Source organism: Antechinus flavipes, chromosome 4 (assembly GCF_016432865.1).
Source record: "Antechinus flavipes isolate AdamAnt ecotype Samford, QLD, Australia chromosome 4, AdamAnt_v2, whole genome shotgun sequence".
Taxonomy (NCBI): Eukaryota; Metazoa; Chordata; class Mammalia; order Dasyuromorphia; family Dasyuridae; genus Antechinus; species Antechinus flavipes.
Genome location: NC_067401.1, coordinates 313,423,915 through 313,445,986, shown reverse-complemented (window position 1 = coordinate 313,445,986; position 22,072 = coordinate 313,423,915). Strand labels below are relative to the sequence as shown.

Below are 22,072 nucleotides of genomic sequence, written 5' to 3'. Positions count from 1 at the left end.
TTGCCTTTCTTTGTGTCCCCAGCATTTAACATAGTGCCTGGAACATTGTTGGTACTTAATAAATGCTTGCTGCCTTGACTACTACAGAAGATAAGTATGTGCTTAATAAATATACGGTTATTAACAATAATGGAGATCATGATAATGAAGGAATAGAGGGCATTCAGTAGCATGGGACAACAATAAGAGGGCAGCAAAAGTTATCCCTTATATGTTTTTAAAAACCTCAGGGGAAAAGAGAATCTCTCTATCTATGGTTAGTCAGCACAAGAACTTGTTCTGATTGGTGTATAAGGGACATTCAAGTGGCAGAAGGATATATTGTCTGCTGTGGATAAATAGTCAAATGAGAGGGAAGAGAGATGTTTGATACTGTCACTGACATGATAAGACAATATCAGCAAAAGATGATGGAATATATATTACAGTCTATTAGAAATGGAAGAGGTCTTAGATGTTATCTAAACCAATTCCTATCCCTAATTTTACAAGGGAGGAAATCAAGAACCTAACTTCCAAACCATGGAGACCTGAGTTCTCACTCTATGTAAAGGCAAGGATAACGGTTAGCTAAACTTATATCTTCTATGAAAAAACACAACAATCTTTAAAGTACACACTTTATAATAAATGTTTACTGAATAAAAACTAGTGAGATTAAGTGATTTGCCAAAATTTGCCTGAATCATATTCTAATTGTTCTTCCCAGACACCACACTATCCCTATCTCTTTACTTCTAAAATTAATTTAAAATAAATTTTATTGTATTGATTCTTTTAAAAACAATTATTGAAATCATTCACTATATTCACTATATTTCTGAATATATCCCTTCCCCAAACCATACCAAATGAGTTATCCCCTATAAAAAAATTAAATTAAAAGGAGGGGGTGACAGAAATTCAACAGAACTAATAGAGCTATTAACTGAGTCTTTTAGAGTATGAAATATTTCATATCCAGAGTTCCCCACCTTTACAAAGATGGAAATGAAGTATATTTTCTCACCTTTTCCCCAGGTTCAAATCTGGTCATTACAATGGTGCAGTACTCAATTTCATTTTTTAAATTTTATTTTAATAACTTATATTTTTGTAGTCATTGTATACATTGTTTATGACAGTGTCCCCTGAAAAAATATTCCTATGCTTCTCCGAATTCTTTGTATTAATCATTTCTTATAGTAAAGTAATATTCCATTACATTTATGCACCAGGTTTTGATCAGCCATTTCCCAATTATAGGCATTTAGTTGGTTTTCAAATCTTTGTTATGACAAGATTGTATTGTAAATAATGTACATATTTTGACCTTTCCAGTTCTTTATTCATTATGCCATACTGTTTTAGATATTTATATTAGTTATTTATCTTAGGTATTACATCCTTATCAAAATTTATTTGTGATATAAATATTTATCCAATAGCCAGTTTCTCTTTTTACTTCAGCTACATTGATTTTACTTATTTTTTAAATCTTATTTTATTTTTTCAATTACATGTACAGATGATTCTCAACATTCATTTTTGTAAAATTTTGCATTGCACATTTTTCTCGTTCCCTTCCTTACTTCCTCCCTCACCAAAACAGCAAGAAATCTGATATAGGTCATACATGTACAATCATTTTAAACATATTTCCATGTTGCATGTTGTGCAAGGAAAAACAGCTCAAAAGAGGGAAAAAAAAACAATGAGAAAGGAAAAGGAAAGAAACAAAAACAAAAATAAAAATAAACAAAAAAACGGTGAAAATACTATCCTTTGATCCACATTCAGTCTCTATTGCATTTTCTATTCCAAGTCTATAGGAACTGTCTTGAATCACTATATTCCCCAGAAGAGCTAAGTCTGTCACAGTTGATCATCACATAATTATGTTGTTACTGTATAAAATGTTCTGGTTCTGCTCACTCTGCTCAGCATCAGTTCATGTAAAAATTTTCCAGGCTTTTCTAAAATCAGCCTGCCTCCTCACTATTTCTTATAGAACAAGAATATTTCCCCTTACATTCATATACCATAACTTATTTAGCCATTCCCCAATTAGTGGGTATCCACTCAATTTCTAATTCCTTGCTATTACAAAAAGATCTAGTTCAAATATTTTTGCACATGTGGATCCTTTTTCCTCTTTTATGATCTCTTTGGGATATGCACCCAGTAGTGATGGATCAAAGGATGTGCACAGTTTTATTCCTCTTGGGGCATAGTTTCTTATTGCTCTCCAGAATCGTTAGATCAGTTCACAAGTCCATCATTAGTGCATTAATGTCCCAGTTTTCCCACACCTCCAACTTTATCATTGTCTTTTCCTGTCATGTTAGCCAACACTGATTTTGCCTCTGGAAAAATCTTTCAAATTCAACATTTTCTGTTTATTTATGATCTTTCCTTTTTTATGACGATTCCTAAAGCATGTATATACACTGTGCTTAAGACAGCACAAACCAATGATGTAACAAACACTTTTTGGATGTTCATCCTACTTTATTACATTTATTATTAGATTAGACTATTAGAAAATTATTAGAAAATTTCTATTAGAAATTATTAGAAAAATTTGATTTGTAAGACACTTTGAGATCTGTTACTGTGAGACCACCTTCCTTCACATTTTTTCCCCATTAATTCCTTTGATGTTCTTGGTCCTTTTGTTCTTTTAAATGGATTTGTGTTATGGTTTTTTTCTAGTTGTCTAAAAGAATTCTTTAGTAGTTTGATTAGTATGCCTATTAGAAAAATTATTATTAGAAAAATTAGAAATTTTTATTTGTTAGAAAATTACATCCAGACCAGAAATTCGTGGCAAGATCCCTGGACTTGATAAAGGTCATAAGGAAAGCAAAAGGTCCAGTTCTAATACCAGCTCTGACACTATAGCCTTTAGGAATTTACTTAAGATTTTCTAAACCTAAATTTCCTCACCTACAAAATAAGAAAATCTTGGGTGTGAGGTGAAAAGACCTGGATACCTAGGTTCAATCATTGCTCTGCTTCTTACTACATGTAACCTTAGTTAAGCCATTTAACATCTCTTCCAGTTCTAAACCTACAGTTTTATAATTTACTATTTTATCGTTGCCTTGAATTAAAGTATGGAAGACACATTTATCAAACATGTAGAGATGACACAAACCTGGAAAAGATAACTAATATGTCATGATAAAAATCAAACTTGACAGGGCATAATGATGAGCTACCACATTTTTTGGAATGGCACTTTCAAAATTCCAAAGGGTCTAAGGAAAGTTGACCCACACAGTGAAAGCTGAAGAAACTAGGAATATTTAATTTGGAAGAAAAAAATCAATAAGGAAATGATAATCATCTTTAATCTTCTAAAGAGTTAGCATGAAGAAGAGATATTGGACTTGTTCTACTTGGCCCAAGAAAATAGAACCAGAGAAGAAGAAGGTATTCTTATTCAGGAATGGATAGTAAAAAATGACTTCTGCATTCCATTCCAATTTGTTGACTCTCCCACTGGTTGCAGGGGGAAAAAAATTACTAGACTATTAGCACATCCCTGTTACTAAAGCCTAAGTACCCTTAAATGAGCTGTTAGACTCAATGAAGGACACACTGGTGACATAACTCTTTTTCTTTTGCTCCTCTGATTTCACAGCAATATTTTCCATCTTTCTGACCACAGTTCCCTCCAGGATGGATAGGGGTTAAAGAGGGAAAGATAGGAAGTATATTACTTCATTAACCTCCACCAAGTAGTACAAAGGACATCGTATAAAAGGAAATGACTTCTGTCACCTTGAGTCCTGTTCTTTCTCTTGTCTACAGTAGTTCTACTATTGTAAAGATGAGTATCTGGAAGATTTAGGCTTATAATTCAGGCCTCAGCACAGTTCTGCAATTATGACTCTCTTGATTTCTTTTTAAATTAGTACTATGTATTAAGATAAAACCATAGTGGCCATTTAAAAATTCAACTAATCCAGACTAGTTCTTTGAGATCAATATCTTTATATTCCCGGTGATGAAGAAATTCTAATTAAACAGCAAATTGTCCTTTCTATATTTAACATATCATGTGGAAGAAGATTATACAGTTTCTTTGGCCCCAGAGAGCAGAACTAAGAGTAATGGGTAGAAATGGCAGAAGCAAATTTAGGATTGATATAAGGAAGGATTTTCTAATAATTAGGTTGTCCAGCAGTGAAAAAGTCTACCTTATAAGGTACTTTAAAAAATAAATTAGAGGGGCAGTGGATAGAGCACCAGCCATCAAGTCAGAAGGACCTATGTTCAAATCTGGTCTCAGACATTTAACACTTCCTGGCTGTGTGACCTTGGGCAAATCACTTAACCCTAAATGCCTCAGCAAAAACAAATAAATAAATAAAGTAGAGAGCTTAATGTTTAAGAAGGTAAAGAAGGGCATGAAACAAATAATGGGGTAATACATAATTCTAAAAGAGTTAATACTGCAAGATTAAGCAACTACCTCATTAAAGAAGTAGAGAGCATGGAATATGACATTCTGGAAGGTAAAAGGGCTGAAATTACAACCTAGAATAACCAGTCCAGCAAAACTGAGTACAATTCTTTAAGGGAAAAAAAATAAACATTTAGTGAAATATAGAAGACTTTCATTCCTGGTGAAAAGCCTAGACCTGAAAAGAAAAATTTGAATTTTAAATACAAAACTCAAAAAAAATTATATATATATAATTTTTTTGAGTTTATATATATACATATATATAAACATAGAAAAAAAAGTAAGGAATTCTAGGTTAAACATTTTATTTTCCTATTATGGGAAGATGATTCATGTAACTATCATTATTAGAGCAGTTAGAGGGATGCTACATAAAATGAAGATGTGGAAAGGAATTGATTATTTTGGGATGATGTTTGAAAAAATGGACAGATGAGAAAAAGTATGTCTGAAAGAAGGAGGAAGGAAGGGGAAGAAGAGGAAAATTATGTCACATAAAAGACAATAATGGAAAGATTTTACTGTCGAGGGAAAAATGGGGGGGTGGTGGTATGTAAGAAGGAATGTTTGAATGTAATTCACATCTAAATTCATTCAAAGAGGGGAATACACACACACACACACACACACACACACACACACACACACACTCACACACCCACACCAAATTAGTAACAAATATATCTTGCCCAACAGGGAAGGGGGCAAGAAGGAATCAGAGAAAAAGGGTGAAGGGGGGTGATATAAGGGAAGTCATATATACAGAAGGCAGTGATCAGAAGCAAAATAAGACTTTAAAAAAGAAAAATAAATAGAAGAAAACATGTTAGAGATAAATACACAGTTGGTATTTCTAATTGTAAATGTGAATAGGATGAATTCAGTCATAAAACTGAAGTAGATAGATTAGAAACCAGAATCCAACAATATGTTGTTTATAAGAAACATACTTGAAACAGACATACACAGAGTTCAAAAAAGGAGCTAGAACAGAATCTATTAAGCTTCAGCTGATGTAAAAAAAAAAAAAAAGGCAAGAGTAGCGATCACAATCTCAGACAAAGCAAAAATAGATCTAATTAAAAAGGATAACCAGAGAAACAACATCTTGTTCAAAGGCACCATGGACAATGAAGTAATACTAAACATATATATATTCCAAATGGTATATCTATATATTCTTAAAGGTAAAATTAAATGAATTAAAGAAGAAAAACTACACTAGAGGGGGACTTCTACATTCCCTGATCAGAGCTAGACAAACCTAACCATAAAGTAAATAACAAAGGAGTTAGGTAGATGAATAGATTCCTAAGAAAAGTTAGATATCATAGACCTCTGAAAAAAATAAATGGGAATAGGAAAGAACAGACCTTTTCTCAGGTGCATATAACACCTTCACAAAAATTACTTCCAAAGAAGAGCATAAAAATCTTATTGCCAATTGAAGAAAAGCAGAAATATTAAATGTTCCCTTTTCAGACCATAATGCAATAAAAATCATATTAACTGAAAACTAAATTATCTAATCCTAAAGATTAGATTATAGGAACAACCAAGAATTTTTTAAAATGACAATAAGGAGAAAAAATTCCAAAATTTGTGGATTGTAGCCAAGCAATACAATGGGGAAAACATATAACTAAACATATATATATATATATATCAATAAAAGAGAGAAAGATTAGATCAAAGCATTAGGTGTGCAACTAAAAACCTACAAAAGGAACAAATTTTAAATTTCTAACTAAATACCAAAATGGAAATTTTGAAACTCAAAGGGGAGATTAGTAAAATTTTAAGTAAAAAAAAAATTATTAAACTAATAATTAAAACTTGTAGTTGGTTTTATTTAAAAAAAAAAACAATAAAACAGATAAACTATTGACTAATTTATTTTTAAAAAGAAAACCAAATTGCAAATATCAAATGAAGTGGGTGATATTCTATCACTGAAGATAAAATGTATTATTTTGCCCCATTATATGCCAATAAAACTAATAATCTAACTGAAATGGATGAATATTTGTAAAAATATAAACTATCTAGATTCACAGGAGAAGCAGAATATCTAAGTAACCCTATCTTAGAAACAGAAATTGAACAACTTATAAATAAGCTCCCTAGGAAAAAATCCTCAGAATCAGATGTATTTATAAATGAATTATCCAAACATTTACTGAACTATTAGTCTCAGTGCTATTCAAACTATATGAAAAGACAGATAAAGAAAAAAGTCCTATCAAATTTCTTTTATGACACAAATATAGTTTTGATACTTAAACCAAAGCAGAGAAAGAAAACTATAGATCACTTTCCTTAATGAATACTGATATGAAAAAATGTTTTTAATGATAGTCAGGATATTACAGAAATATAGCACAATGATCATAAATGGATTAATAGTAGGAATGCAGGGCTGGTTCAACATTAGGAAAACTATCAGCATAATTAATAATAATAATAACAAGTCATATGATTATGTCAAAGGATACAATAAAAAAGCCTTTGACAAAGTACATCATACCTATTAAAAAAATAAAAAACTTAAGAATCAACAAAGCATTTCTTAAAATAATAAACATTATTTAAAACCAAGAGCAAGCATTATCTGTAACAGAAATCAATTTGTAATCTTTCCAGTAACATCAGGAGTAAAGCAAATATGTCTATTATCACTATTCTTATTCAATATTGTTATAGCAATAAAAGAAAGAAAAATGGAAAGAATAAAAATATGGAATAATGAAAAAAGTATCACTCTTTGAAGATAATATGACTTTAAAAGACCCTAAAGAGTAAACTAAAAACTAGCTGAAACAATTAAAAACTTCAGTAAAGTTGCAGGATATAAAATAAATTTACATAAAGCATCACTTTTCTACATATTACCAACAAAATTTAGCAGCAAGAGACAGAAAGAATACCCATTTAAAATAACTAGAAACAATATAAAATACTTGAAAATATAGCTGCTAAGACAAATTATAAAACATTTTTCACACAAATAAAAACAGATCTAACCAACTGAAGAAATAGTAATTGCTCATGGACTGGCTAAACTATAGGGCAACTAGGTGATGCAGCTAAGTGCCGGCCTGGAGTCAGGAAAACTTACCTTCTTGAGTTCAAATCTATCCTCAAGAATTTACTAGCTGTGTCACTGAGCAATTCACTTAACCTTGTTTGCCTCAATTTCCTCATTTGTAAAATGTGCTGAAGAAATGGCAAACCACTCCAGCATCTTTGTGAAGAAAACTCTAAATGGCTAATAAAACATAGGGCAGAAAAGAAAAAACTGAACAACAAACGGGCAAAGCCAATATATTAAAAAGTGACTTTATCCAAGTTAATTTACTTATTCAATGGCATACTAATCAAACTACTAAAGAATTCTTTTAGACAACTAGAAAAAAACCATAACACAAATCCATTTAAAAGAACAAAAGGACCAAGAACATCAAAGGAATTAATGGGGGAAAAATGTGAAGGAAGGTAGTCTCATAGTAACAGATCTCAAAGTGTCTTACAAATCAAATCAGCAATCATCAAAATAATGTAGTATTGGCTAAGAAATAGAGTGATACAATAGTGGAACAGATTAGGTACATAAATACACACAATAGTAAATGATCATAGCAATTTAGTGTTTGATAAACCCTAAAGATCTAAGCTTTTGAGGTAAGAATTCACCACTTCACAAAAATTGCTGGGAAAACTGGAAGAAGTTTGACAGAAACTAAACATGGGGCACTGAAAAGTTAAGTGAAATACAAAATTAAATAATAAAGTTAATAATTAGAGCTACATAGTCAGTATGTGTCAGAAGCAGGATTTAAACCCAGACCGTCCTGGCTCCAAGTCTTTGTTCACTATGCTAGGCCTTTTTTTCCTCTTTATGGCAGAAATATTATAAATTTAATTTTTTATATTGTTATTTGATATTTGTCACATTCAGCAAGTCCTCACTTTTTTCCTTGATGTTAAAGAATGAAGTAATCTTTAATCTCTCTTACTTTATTACTAAACCATATTCTCTCTCTCTCTCTCTCTCTCTCTCTCTCTCTCTCACACACACACACACACACACACACACACACAAACACATGGTTTTTAAAATTGTCATTGATGATGAGGATGACACATGACAGTTTATATAGCATTTTAAAGTTTTCAAATTACTTTCCTCAAAATGACTCTATGTTAAGTAGAGCTGGTATTATCCCCATTTTTAGAAATGAGCAAATATGGTTTTGAGGGGCAACTAGGTGGCACGGTGCATAGAGCACCAGCCCTGAAATCAGGAGGACCTGAGTTCAAATCTGATTTCAGACACTTAACACTTCCTAGCTGTGTGACTCTGGGCAAGTCACTTGACCCTAATTGCCTCAGCAAGGAAAAAAAAATATGGTTCTAGGAAGTTAAATGATTTGCTCCATGATCACAGCTTGTCAAGTGAGATTCAAATCCATATCTTCTGACTTCACATTAAGCACTATTCACTACGACAGGAAATATTCCCAGCATTCAGAAAAATCTGAGATATAGAAAAGACACTTAATAAATCCTTCTTACCTTCTTCTAAAATTTGTATTCCTGTATGTAATTTACCACATTTAGATGATTCAAAATCAATAGATATGAGTATAAAATCTAAAGAATAAAATTGGGCTACAGAAATTAAAAAATTATTCATATATAATTTTAAATTATTTTTGAAACTATGTAGTTACAAAATTTAATACTACTTTTGGTTTCAGATATTTGAAAAGTAATCAATATACAAGATAGCACAAACCTGGTGGAGTAATAAGGGTCCTTCTATGTTCTTTACACCAACCCACTGGATGAATGTGTGGACTTGCTGCTTCACACCTGTGGGAGAATAATGAAATTCTGCTGTTAAAAATGAATTCACATATTAGACCATTTAAAAAGAATAATTCTCATTTATCACAATCAACCTAATTTTTAAAAGTTTTAATGGAACATAGCATAAGACCTGATTGAGAAAAGCAAAGTGGACCACCTTTAGCATTTCTCCTGAATATTTGACTTCCTTCACTCCACCCTAGGCCAGAACAGATGAGAAAGGCATTATCATGTGCTCTACTTCTATGGTTTCCAGACCACAAGATACAGTTATCTGTCCTGCTGGTATGCCCTAGCATCCCTTGACTTTGCTAACTACCCTGCTGTGGCACTCATAAGAATTCTAGTCTTTTCAATGTGTCCTCTAGTTGAATTCAAGTTCTTGCTTCCAAATAGAAAGTGAACTCCTTGAGTACTGGGACTGTCTTGTTTTTTCTATTAATTTCCCTGTATTTAGCACACAATAAGTACTTAATAAAAGTTGATTTTTTAAAAAAAATATGTAATGGATCTTCCAGTCTTACAGAGTTTATAAAAACTAAATAATCCTTTTTAAAATTAGAAATAAAAAATGTCATCCATTTAAAAATAAATAATTCATAAACTTGACACAAACACGAGTCAATTATCTGGTATATGTGTGGGAGGAACATAATTAAGTGCTGTGCTAAACATTAAGGACACAAAGAAAGACAAAAGATAAGCCAAACTCTGCCATCAAGGAGCTCACAATCTAATGGAAGAAGAGAAAAATGATGGAATAAAAAGGGGAGTCATGATGTAATCCCATAGTTGGATAGAAAATTGTGAAGTCTTTGCCTTGTCCCTCCTTCTTAAACAGGGAATTCAAGAGGGACTCCCCAAGGCCCATACTAACCTTTCCTATTAGAGAAAAGGAGGTGTGTGTATATAACTACAGACTAGTATAACACGTAAATCCATCCTCCACCATTTCCCCACCTACCTACATTCAACTTTTTTTCTGCCCCACAATACCCAGCATTCAAGAATGCAGCACTTCAATGAAAATTAAGGTACTTAGAATAATATAAGCTAAGAATAAGAAAAAAATTAGGAAATATTAGCTCTGAAGTCACAAATGGACCAGCTCTGTTTTATAAGCTATCTCTACTAAGTTCATCATCAAAGGGTAGGACATCTCAATTCTCAATGTAGCAGTGTAGGAATTAGAAACTAGGAAGATGCACAGACAGTCATGGTTGCAAGTTCTGACTGCAATGAAAGCTAGTGTAGTAAGAAACCTATTATCTTCTTGTAAATCAAGTGAAAAGATGTTTAAAGAAAATAAAAAATAAAAGGCTGGAAATATGTTAGAAAAATAAGTTTCAAAACCAAGGTTTGTTTCTTTCTGATCTAACCTTAATACGCAGTATTATATTTTCTTGAATCATCTGTCAATATTCATAATAATAATATCTTTAACTCATATGAGAAACAATGCTTAGCTTTTTAAGTTTATAGGATTTCAAAAAACTTAAATGGCTGAAGAATATTCAGTGTTCAAGCTTGGGCCATGAAAATATAATAAAACTTCATTGCTAGAGTTCATTGTCACTCTTGTTGCCATACTAATCAAAGGGATACTTCATAGAGAAAAATAGTAACAAAATTCATTTAGAGAAACAAAAGATTTAGAATTTTAAAGGAAAATAATGGGGAAAAAAAGTAATAACAAAGGGAAAAGAGCACTTTCAGACCATAAGCTATATTATGAAGCAACAATCAACCAAAGTATTTGCTTCTAACTAAAATATTTAGACAAACATTAGAAAAGATTAGAGAAAATATACAAAAATTATTGAAACTTAATATGCTACTATTCAATAAACACAAAATACAAATTAAATAGAAATGAATTCATTGTGTCATAAGAACTGTCAGTCAGCTAGTCAGGAAGTTTACCGTGTACCAGAAACTGTCATAAATACTAGGGATATAAAGAAAAGCAACAACATAGTTCCTGCCCTTAAGGAGTCCATCTTCTAATGGAGAAGACAACATGCTAACAACTATTTATATATGAGATGCACAGTGTAAATGAAAAGTAAATGCAAAAGGAAGGCCCTAGCAGTGAAAGGAACTGCTGAGAAAACTGCTCGATATACAATCTGGTAAAAATTAGGTTTAGACTAACATTCCACAATAAATTCAAAATGGACGTTATCTGAATATGAAAGATCAAACCATAAAAAAAAAAAAATCAGAAGAGAAGCAAATCACATGCTCCTTTTCACAGATATAACAGAGAAAAGCTCAAACAAGAGGAAACAGGCAATCACAAAAGACAAAATGAGATATTTTCACTACATGAAATTAAAAGTTTTTTAAACAAAAGATATTAGTACATCAAGCATAAGTAAGCAATTGACTAGGAAAAATCTTGGTATCAAATATTTGATTTTTTGACTGTTTTGTATTGTTACTTCAACTCTTTATTTCTGACTGACTGCAAATTTTTTAACTTGAAAACTCTAATTATGGTTATGACATTTTTGGCATTTTATTTGAGCTTTCTTTCTTCAGGAGACAATGAGTGAAAACCTTCTATCACCATTTTGTCTTTACCTTCTAGCAGATCTGAGCTGTTTTCAATTGATGATTTCTTGAAATATGCCATCCAGGCTTGCTTTATTTATTTGTCTGTTTGTTTGTTTTAACAGTAAGAATCATCCATGATTTGGCAAGTGCCACAATAAAGAGATCTTAAGATTATGATATTGCAGAAGGCAAAAGATAAAGGCTTACAATCAAGAATAACTTATACTACAAAACCATATATAATCACAAAGCACAAAAATAGATCATATTTTAAAAATAAAATTTGATTTATAAAAATATTTTATTTTTAAAAGATAACATATATGACATACTGTATATGTATGTATGCATGTATATTGTGCCAAAAGTCATTCCTTAGTATGTGACTGGTCAAAAGACAGAAAAAGCCAGTTCTCAAGAAAAGAATTGCAAATTATAAACAAACATATGAAAGAATGTTCCAGTATCTAATGATAAGAGAAATTCAAATTAATACAACCCTGAGGTTTTACCTCATACTCAGTAAATTGAAAAATATGATAGAAGATGCTATACTTTATGTTGGCCAAATTAATCAATATTGTTTTAGACTATTTAAAATAATTAGACAGTAACAAGTTAGAATATTGCTATGGTGTAAGATGTTTATGGACTTGAAAAAATATGGAAAGATTTGGACTTAAAAAGGAAGATGTTAAACAGGATAAACAAGTATCTTACAAAGATGTATATGAATGTATATGCATAAATTACAAACATTTATATATTTATTTTTGTGTAAATAAATGTATGCATATAAGCATATGTTTGTATGTGGATATGTAAATATATCCACATTTAATTATAGCCATCTGGGAGGGAGGGAAGAAGAAAGGGAAAAAAAAGAATAAAGTAAAAAATACACAGCAGAAGACAAAGAAAATTTACAAGGAAGCAAAGAAAAGATTGACAGTTTTAAAAACATTGTGTAGTATTGAAATAGAAATTTATTGTTTTATATTTTGAATCCTCTCCTATGTTCTGCTGTGCACATGGCAAAGTTTTTTTTTTCCTCTTTCTATTCTGCATTTAAGTTTTGAATAAATAAATAAATGATGAATGATAGGTACAGCCACTGTTAAAGAGGTTGTGGAAAAACAAGTATACTAATAAATAATAAATATACTAATAAATAAATACTATGAATTTGTACAACCACTCTGGAAAGCAATTTGGCATTCTGCAAATAAAGTGATTACTGTCCCTGTCCTATGACCCAGAGCTTCTATTGTTACACTAAGGCAATCATTGGGAAAAAAAGGAGGGGCTCTATATGAGTCAAAATATCTATAGCAACTCTGTTTTGGGTAGCAAAAAAATTGGAAAAAAAGCAGATGCCTATCCACTGAGGAATAACTAAAAAACTCATAATAAATTTATGTAATAAAATATTACTGTGTTATAAGAAGTAAAGAACATTATGATTATAGAACTATGAAAAGATAGACATGAAGTGATTCAAAGTGAAGTATACTGGGTCATAAAATCAATAAAAATGATTACAATGGAAAGAACAATCACCACAAAACAATCTAAATGAATGTTGTGAAATTATAAAAATCACAACTATAATAATTATAAAAATAATACAAAATGAGACTAGTTCAACAAAGATAAATGAGAACCATTTCTTTCTGCTCTCAACAGAGATCAGGGTCCAAAGTCATGAGACACTGCATGTAAAATTACATTTTTCTGATGTGCTTCTGAGTTATCAATTTTTCTTCCTATCTTTAAAAAATTTTTTTTCTGTTATTAATGGACGATTCTCTGGGAAGAAGGGTAGGAGGGAAATGTAGACAATAAAAAAAATCTATTTTCAAAATATAGGGAATTTTTCTCTAAGCCCATATAATGAAGAAATATTCATCTTAGCACATTTTGGCCTACTCCTACTCTAGGTTGATTATGTGTAAGACTATCAGAATCTCCATAATTTGACTAGTCTTTACTTAAACAATGAAGCCATTTCAAAATAGCAATAACAAGTGGGGGGAAAGAATCAAACACCTATCAGCAAACAGCACTTTATTTCACAAGCAGGTTACAAAATCCATCTTGCAGGAGCAAAAAGAATCATCTCTTAGCCCCATCTAGTGATCATAAATGGAAATATTACCAAAAAAAGACATGTTTGCATTATATATTAATGTAAATAAGGCTGGGGCCTCTGACTTTATTGATTTTGTATTCTTAAGGACATATAATAAATCTTATTGCTTGACTTATCTTCAAGAAGACTTACAAAATCTTCTTGAAGCACACAGATAATAAAATGGAATGTAGTGATTTTAAATTATGGCTAGAAATGAAAGTGAACAACATTATTTGGAAAAAGGAGAAACATATTACTGGGTATTTAGGCAAGAAAGGACTACACATAAAACTATCTTTATCTTTAAATACTTACTTTCTTGTTTACAGTTACAAAAACTTCCAGTGACAGATATGTGACGAGTTACAAAGAGGTAGAAAAAAAGTCTCATACATTCATTATATACCCTTATCTCTAAATTACTGGTCCCAGATAATCCACTCAGGAAATTCAGGCCTCTCATAATTGTAAACTATTATTTCAAGAGTGTTTTTTTCTAAAGAGTTCTGAGCAACAGAGCACATTCAACTGAGCACACTCAACAACCATTAGATAGGTTAGTTTAGGTTAAGGACAACTAGTATTGTTTATATTTATATTATGTGAAATCAGAGACATTACAAATAAGTTGTATACCTAATCAAATTCACACAGTAATTTAGAAGCACTATGTAATATGGGCAATATCACTATTTACAAATAAGTATATCTAACCAATTTCACATAATAGTTTAGAAGCAATATGTAATATGGGCAACATCATTATATATTATAGCTTCCTTTTTTACAGATCTACTTTTGTTCCCATATCTCAACTTGCTCAGAGGATAAATATGTACTGAACTTAATCTTACTACATTAGCATATAGTATGCTCAGCTGCTTTTAAGCTTTATGCTTCTTAAAAAAGTAGCCAAGTGAGGAAACAATTGCTCTAATAATTCTTTCTAAGAAATTCTAGTCAAAAGAATAAATGTTTGAAGTGGAATTTTGATTGGACAGGGATTAAATGTTTAATCAATGTGATATTCTCCATTTTTTATTCTAGCTCCTCATTCCTTTACATCTGAAAATACCAAGTTATTTCTTTGTTAAATTATAGTGCTCAATACAAAAGTTAAAACAACAACAACAACAACAACAACAAAAAAAAAAAAAAAACGCAATGATGGGTAGCAATCATAGATTAGTATGTGATCCAAATGTCATTCTGCCAAGTATGAGTGCCAAATATACAAAATTTAACAGTTAGCAAAAATGAAATGTTATTCATATACAAGAAACTAAAATTCAAATGAATACTATTGACAGACAATAAACACACTTTCAATTAATGAAGAAATGTTATTTCAGTCTTAGGTACATTTTCTTCACTCAAGATATACTTTTGTTGGCATAAAAGGACAGCAGAAATATGTTTCAAGCTGTTAGAACTAATTTCCAGGCATTTAAAATTCATATTGAATGTTGGGATTCACCTCATCTCATAAGAAAATTTTGTCTTTTAAGATTGTTTTTGTTCTTCATTCTCAAAAAAGAAAATGACATCAGGGAGGTGATGTCATGACATACGGTCCTTTGATAACTTAAAAACACAGTATGCTAAGTCTTAGGAACCTAATCTCTTGTGTTCACTGGCTTCCTGTCACAGAGTGCAAGTATCACCTCAATTCAGAATGACTGCTTTCTGTTATGGGAACAAAGTTGCCTTTGACACTAAATAAAGTGGTCTTTTACTTACAAAGGCAATACACACACACACACACACACACACACACACACACACACATATTTCTAACTAAAAAAGTAAGCTTGTGCTTTAGATAAAGCAATTCTCACTGAGATTTAAAAAAAAAAAAAAACACCACCACATTCTCATCAATAAGATCACTGACTAAATTCTGAGAATAATCTCCTAATTTACAAAACTACTTTAGATCAAGGAAAGCAATCCAATTTGTAACCTCAATTACACACCTGGTGAGCAAGTTTATACTGCTAAAAATAAGTGCTATCTTTCCACAATTCAAAGACCAAAGGGTGAAATATCAAATAACACTGCAAAAAGCATTTAAACTGTTTTCAAAATGTTCCTTAAGTGCAGGTTGGGGGGGGGGAAGGGAAAAGACAAAGTAAAAATTATGGAGAAAAAAAAATTCCAATGATTCTTCATATTCATAGTAACTATTTACAAAAGAATATGTTCAAAGAAACTTTGCAAATTATCAAGTTTTAAGTTATATTAAATCTGGTTATTTACAGTTACAAAAGCAGAAGTCAAAAAATTTCATTTTTTACCCCAAAGTACAAAATCTAGGTGAATGATATACAGAAAGAATGGCTATGAATGCTACCATTTCAATTATTTAAAAAAACTTAAAGAAAATACAATCAAATAAACATAAAAATTCTGCTTTCGATACTTTTTCTTTTTCACTTTTACTTTTTTCACATTTTGAAAATGAGGCAAAACTGGGAAAGCCAAAATTCTATTCTTTTTAACATTATCTAAAAAGTTCAATCATTATTTTAAATATATCTATTATTTATTGTTAATTGTTGAAATATTTTATTTTTGAATATTGTTTATTAAATAAATATTGTTTTTGATGTGATAATTTATTCTGCCCTTCAAAAAAACAAACAAGTATTTAAGTGCTTATCATGTGCCCATTCTAGTACCTAATAAAGTGCCTGGCACCTAGTAAGAACTTAATAAGGTACTTAATAATAAGTCTCGGAGTGGTGGTGAGATGGCAGGAAATATGTGCCCAGCTAGCCAAAGGAATACTATCGTCTTGATCATTTCTTCCCACTGGACACTGATCTTGCACCCCAGAACCCTTGGGAATAACAACAAGTGTCTTCAGCCATCATTCAGCTATAATGGATTCATAAATTAGTTATGCACAAGATAATTTTCTAATAACAAAAAGGAGAAAAAAGCAAACCTTACCAATAGTCATAACTCTCATCCCAGTTGTCAAAATGAACCAGAAACCGATTGTCCACCATATCTGTTACTGTAGCAACACAGATGAATGCAGGATTCTTTTTGTCCACAGCTTCAAGTTTCATTCCCACACGAAAACCCGATGGGATCACTGTCTACTCAGAAACATAGATTTAATTAACAATAAATATATCCTGAAGTCCAGATTACTCCTGTCAATGCAATCAATCCATTTATACCTTCATTAAACAAGGTGCTCATCTTATAGCATGGTTGTTCCTCAAAAAGCACTATCAGAAGTCAACTAGGTCTTCAGCCACTGAACTAAAGCTTTTAGATGCACCAGGAGTTAAAATGATATATTTATTTTTTACCATCTATAGCTTGTAAGCTCAGTTGGCAAAAATGGGGTGCTAGTAAGGCTAAAAGTATATACTTGCTGTCCCATAAGGTCTAATTAATTCTTCTACTTCATGACTAAAAAATTTAATCAGTAGTGTCTGTTACAAAGCATAGAAAGCATCAGTCCAAATCCATTATCACTGTTGAAAAGAAAAACCCTAAAAAGTAACTGCCAATGGCCTGCTTTTAATACAGCAAATGACTAGTATAGTCCAATATCAGAGATATCTCATTTAATGCTATAAAAATATTTATAAAACTTCTACTATGTTCAAGGGACTGTCTTGTAATATTTCAACTTTAGTAGAAAATGGCTATTGAGTTAGGAAATCACTCAAAATAGGAATATTTTAAGCAAATTCACTAACTGCAGAATTAACTAGTATAGTGAAATCAAAATGTAGTTTAAAAAGGAAAGGAAGGAAGGAAGGAAAGAAGGAAGGAAGGAAAGAAAGGAAGGAGGGAAGAAAGGAAGGAAGGAGGGAGGGAAGGAAGGAGGGAAGGAAGGAAGGAAGGAAAGAAAGGAAAGAGGGAAGAGAGAAAGAAAGAGAGAAAGAGAGAGAGAGAGACAGACAGACAGACAAAGACAAACCGTAAAAATGAAAATTTATCTTCCTGCATTTTATGAAGTCTAAAATAGGACTTCTTTCCTAAAAGCAGCATTGATATGTGGAAAACAATTAAATAATTCTTCAGTCCTTTCTCACTTTTTAGCTTACTACTTCTCCTTTGTCTTATGGGAAATTTTAGAAATGACAAATAAAGGCATCAGATTTTAACCTCATTATGCAAAAATAGATATTTATTCCCACAATGAGTAGAACAAGTTATCTCTAGGGCCCCTTCCAACTATAAATTGCATGTTCCTTTTTACTATAACCATAATGAAGAATTAGGGAAACTGCAATGTACAAAGTAATTTTTAATGATATTTCTGCAACCATATAAAATGAATGCTACCTGAATTGATGAACTAGACATTAAAGTTGGATGTACTTCTACTGCTATCCTGGCAACATTTCTACCTAAGTTTTTATTACAGGAATTATTTCACAAAATTATTTATTGCACATTTCTGCCCATAAATATTTGAGTGTTGCAACACAACAGTAATTTTAGCAAAGAGAGAAAGTTATCACTTATATGAAAAGCATGCATTAAATTGTAGGACAACAGAATTTAGTGAGACAATAAATAAAATCCTTGCTGAAACACACAGGCAATGAACCAAAAAGGGATCAAGAAGCATGGTACAGCATCTTCCAGAATAGCTGTTTTCTACTTAAATGGATTTCAATGGTTTAAAAAAATAGTGTCTGCTGTCTATGCCAGATTTACATTTCAACAATTAGGCTGTGATCTTGGTAAAAATCTTCACATATAATAGTCTGGCTTCCCTCCAGCTCCACTGAGCTAAGAAATGCCTCTCTTCTTCCTTCTCTAGGGCTCTACTTGAACCAGTCTATCATCAGCTGGATCAGATAATTTGTTCCACTGTTGGCAAAGTGTTAACAGTTTCCTTACTGTCATTTTAAAATTCTTAAAGAATGCTTAAAGTGGACCATATGCTGGTTGGAAAAATGGCTAATGGTGGTGGGTATAGGGATAACGAAGACTGGGATATCACTGGAACTATGCTTTTTGAATGTCTGAACATCCTTATTTCAATGCAAAAACAATCTCTTTGTTAGTTAAATGTAAAATGTTAGTTATAAAGTGGAAGCAGGATCAAGAAACAAGGGATTGTCCCGAATAAGGACAAGATGGAAATAAATACTAGTCTTTGACACCATTCATCTAACTCTATGAGTGACAAGTTTATCTCATGGTTAAGTCAAAGAGTCTCTTTTTTACACAGGATGGTACAAGGTAAACTAAGAATTTTTATTCTTTTTTCCTTATAGAAAAGGAAACTGGGGCTCATAGATATTGACTTGCTGGAAGCTGTCTACATACTAATGATGAGAGCTAAGATGGAAGGCCTAGCCTGACTCTAGTCCAATCATCTCATATACCATATCACATTTTCAACTAATGCAAAAGGAGATTCTTATTCTTTCCTAAATTTGCATTTAAAGACTGTGTGCTCTAGTCTGGACAAGGAGCCCATGACCTACATTATCATTTCATCTCAGTCACAGGGATGGTAATAATTGAGCTCTCATTCATGATAACTCTAATATTCATAACTACATTATATCTATGATTGTGAATTCTCAATTCTCTCCCTGATCATAAACTTCCATTCTTTCATATCCATCTTAATTTTTCTCCCAAACTTCTTTATTTTCACTACAAACTCCAAATCTACCTCATCTCCCTGTTTTCTGGTCCATCATTCCTGAAGTGGTCTTAATATTTCTTGCTTATTTGTAGGCAGCAGGAAATGGAAAACCAATATTTCCATATACACAGGTTCTTTTCTCTTTCCTACTGCCTATAAAAATGTCAAATATCTTCCCAATTCTTAAAACACTTTCACCTGACCTCAAGCAATTATTTTATGTCTTTTTTGTCCTTCACAGTCAAACTCGTTGAATACCCTATCTACATTAACTTCCTCCAAAACATGCACTTGCAACCACTTTTCAACACCTCACAATCTATATTCTAACCATATCACTTGGCAGAAATGCTTTCTTGAAGGTTCTTAGTGACTTCAGTGTTAAATCTACTTGACCTCTCTGCCAACTATTGATATTGCAGACCATCTTTTTCTCCAAGATATTCTATCACAGTTTGGCTTCCATGGCAGTGCTCTCTCCCAGATCTCTCTCTATCTGTCCAACCACTTCTTTCTTGTTAACCTCCCATTCCCATTGCCCATGGGCATTCTTTTAGAGTCTTTCCTAAATTCTTTTTTCTAATCTCTATTCACATTCAGTGATCTCATCTCATTTCACTGATTCAACTATAATCTCTCTGCAAAGAATATCCAAATCTACAAAGAACTAGAACTGTGATTTCAGTGGTGTAGGGAATCCCCAATGTGGAAAATGACTCTTTTTTAACAATGCAGAGCAGCAATTTGAAATTTATAGGTTTAGAGAATTGCCTTCATATCTCTTCCAAACATTATTTCCAAATAACTGGGTGCTGGACAACTCCACTGGCTGACTTTTTCACACAATAGAAATCACTATTTTTCTCCTTAAAACTGAGTCACTCCATTCTTTCAATCACTATTAAGAGCACCAACCACCAAGCCCTAGTCACTCACATACACAATTTCAAAGTCCTTTTTGACCCTTCAGTCTCCCTCAATCCCTCTAATCTGTTGTCAAGTCATATCACAGCTTCTTATACAATAGCTCTTGTGTCTATCTGTCTCCTCTCACATTCACAGATTCTATTCCAAGCCCTCATCTCCTCCTAACTGAACAGCTTTCCAACAAGTCTATCTCTTCATTTCCAGATTCTCTCCAAATCATACTCCACATAGCCCAAATCAGCAAAATTCTAACCATGTCACTCCTTTGAACAGAATCTTCCCTAGTTCACTATTGCCTCTAGATAAATCACAAATAGCAAAAACTAGCATTTAAAGCTCTCTACAATGTGTTCCAGACCACATCACCATGCAATCATTCTTCATGCAACTGTTTAAGCCTGGCCTACCAACCCGGCATCCCATTTTCTTGTCTTTATTCTCTTAAAATGAAGATTGTCTCCTATGTTTGCAATACTCTCCCTCCTTACTTTCTTCTTGGAATCTTTAGCTTCTTTCGGGATGGATCAAATTTTATCTTTTTCTCAAAACCTTTCCTGACCTCATCAGTGATCAGAGCTCTCTTCCCCTTCAAATTAGCTTGTATTTACTCATCTCTTAATACCTGTATCACCAAAAGAATGCAAATTTCTGAAAAGCAGGGACGGTTTTGTTTGTCTTTATATCAATAACAAGTACTGAGCCTTGCCTACCCTGATAACTGAACATTATCCTAGATTCATCATGTCCGCAACTAACAGATATCACAGTTAATATGCATATAATAGCTATCAAGAATATCCTAGTAAACCTAAATTGTTGTTCACAAAGGATCCTACAAAATAATGGACACTTTCCAAGTAGAAAAGGCATCAGGGCTTGTGCTATATACTGCCTTCTAAAACATCTTTCAACATAAAATTGTAATTGTATAATTTTATACAGGAAAAATTTCACTGTAGCTCTTATATTAACTAAACATTAAGCAATAAAAGTTGTCACAGTTCCTTGCTATGATTTTGGAGCATCTTTTTTTCTAGAAAACACATTATCAATCTTCCTCATGAGGTACATGACAAATACTTACAGTATTTTGATTTTCAAATAAGGACTTTGGAGCAGCTTGTGCTTTGCATGTCTTAAGGTATGTCTGCCAATTGAAATCCTCTTCTTTATACCCTAAAAATGTATGTTAAGATAAATTAACTTTACCTTACAAAATTCGATTGACCTGCCAATAAGTATTTATGGTTTTCAAGTTAACCAAGTGCTTTTTATGCATGTCATCTGATTTGACCAAGTATTATACATATTATTAACCCCATTATACAGATGAGCAAAATGAAGCTAGAAAGAATATGTGAATTGTCTATATTATTCTGCTAGTAATGGCCTACGTCTTCTTCTGACTTCAAGTGTACCATTCTTTTCCTTATAACTCCCCTAAAATACACATACACACACACCCACACACTCACACACACCTTCT

General features: G+C 32.0%; 1 protein-coding gene across 1 annotated transcript in view; it reads right to left on the bottom strand.

Annotated features, from left to right (window-relative positions):
* Window positions 1-22,072, bottom strand: part of L3MBTL3 (L3MBTL histone methyl-lysine binding protein 3) — a 147,907-nt gene that overhangs the window by 64,629 nt on the left and 61,206 nt on the right. The window contains exons 12-14 of the mRNA XM_051997722.1: window positions 21,671-21,762; window positions 16,977-17,128; window positions 9,255-9,331 (exon numbers count right to left, since the gene is read on the bottom strand). Of these exons, the coding sequence (XP_051853682.1) occupies window positions 9,255-9,331; window positions 16,977-17,128; window positions 21,671-21,762 (321 nt within the window). The remainder of the gene's footprint in view (window positions 1-9,254; window positions 9,332-16,976; window positions 17,129-21,670; window positions 21,763-22,072) is intronic.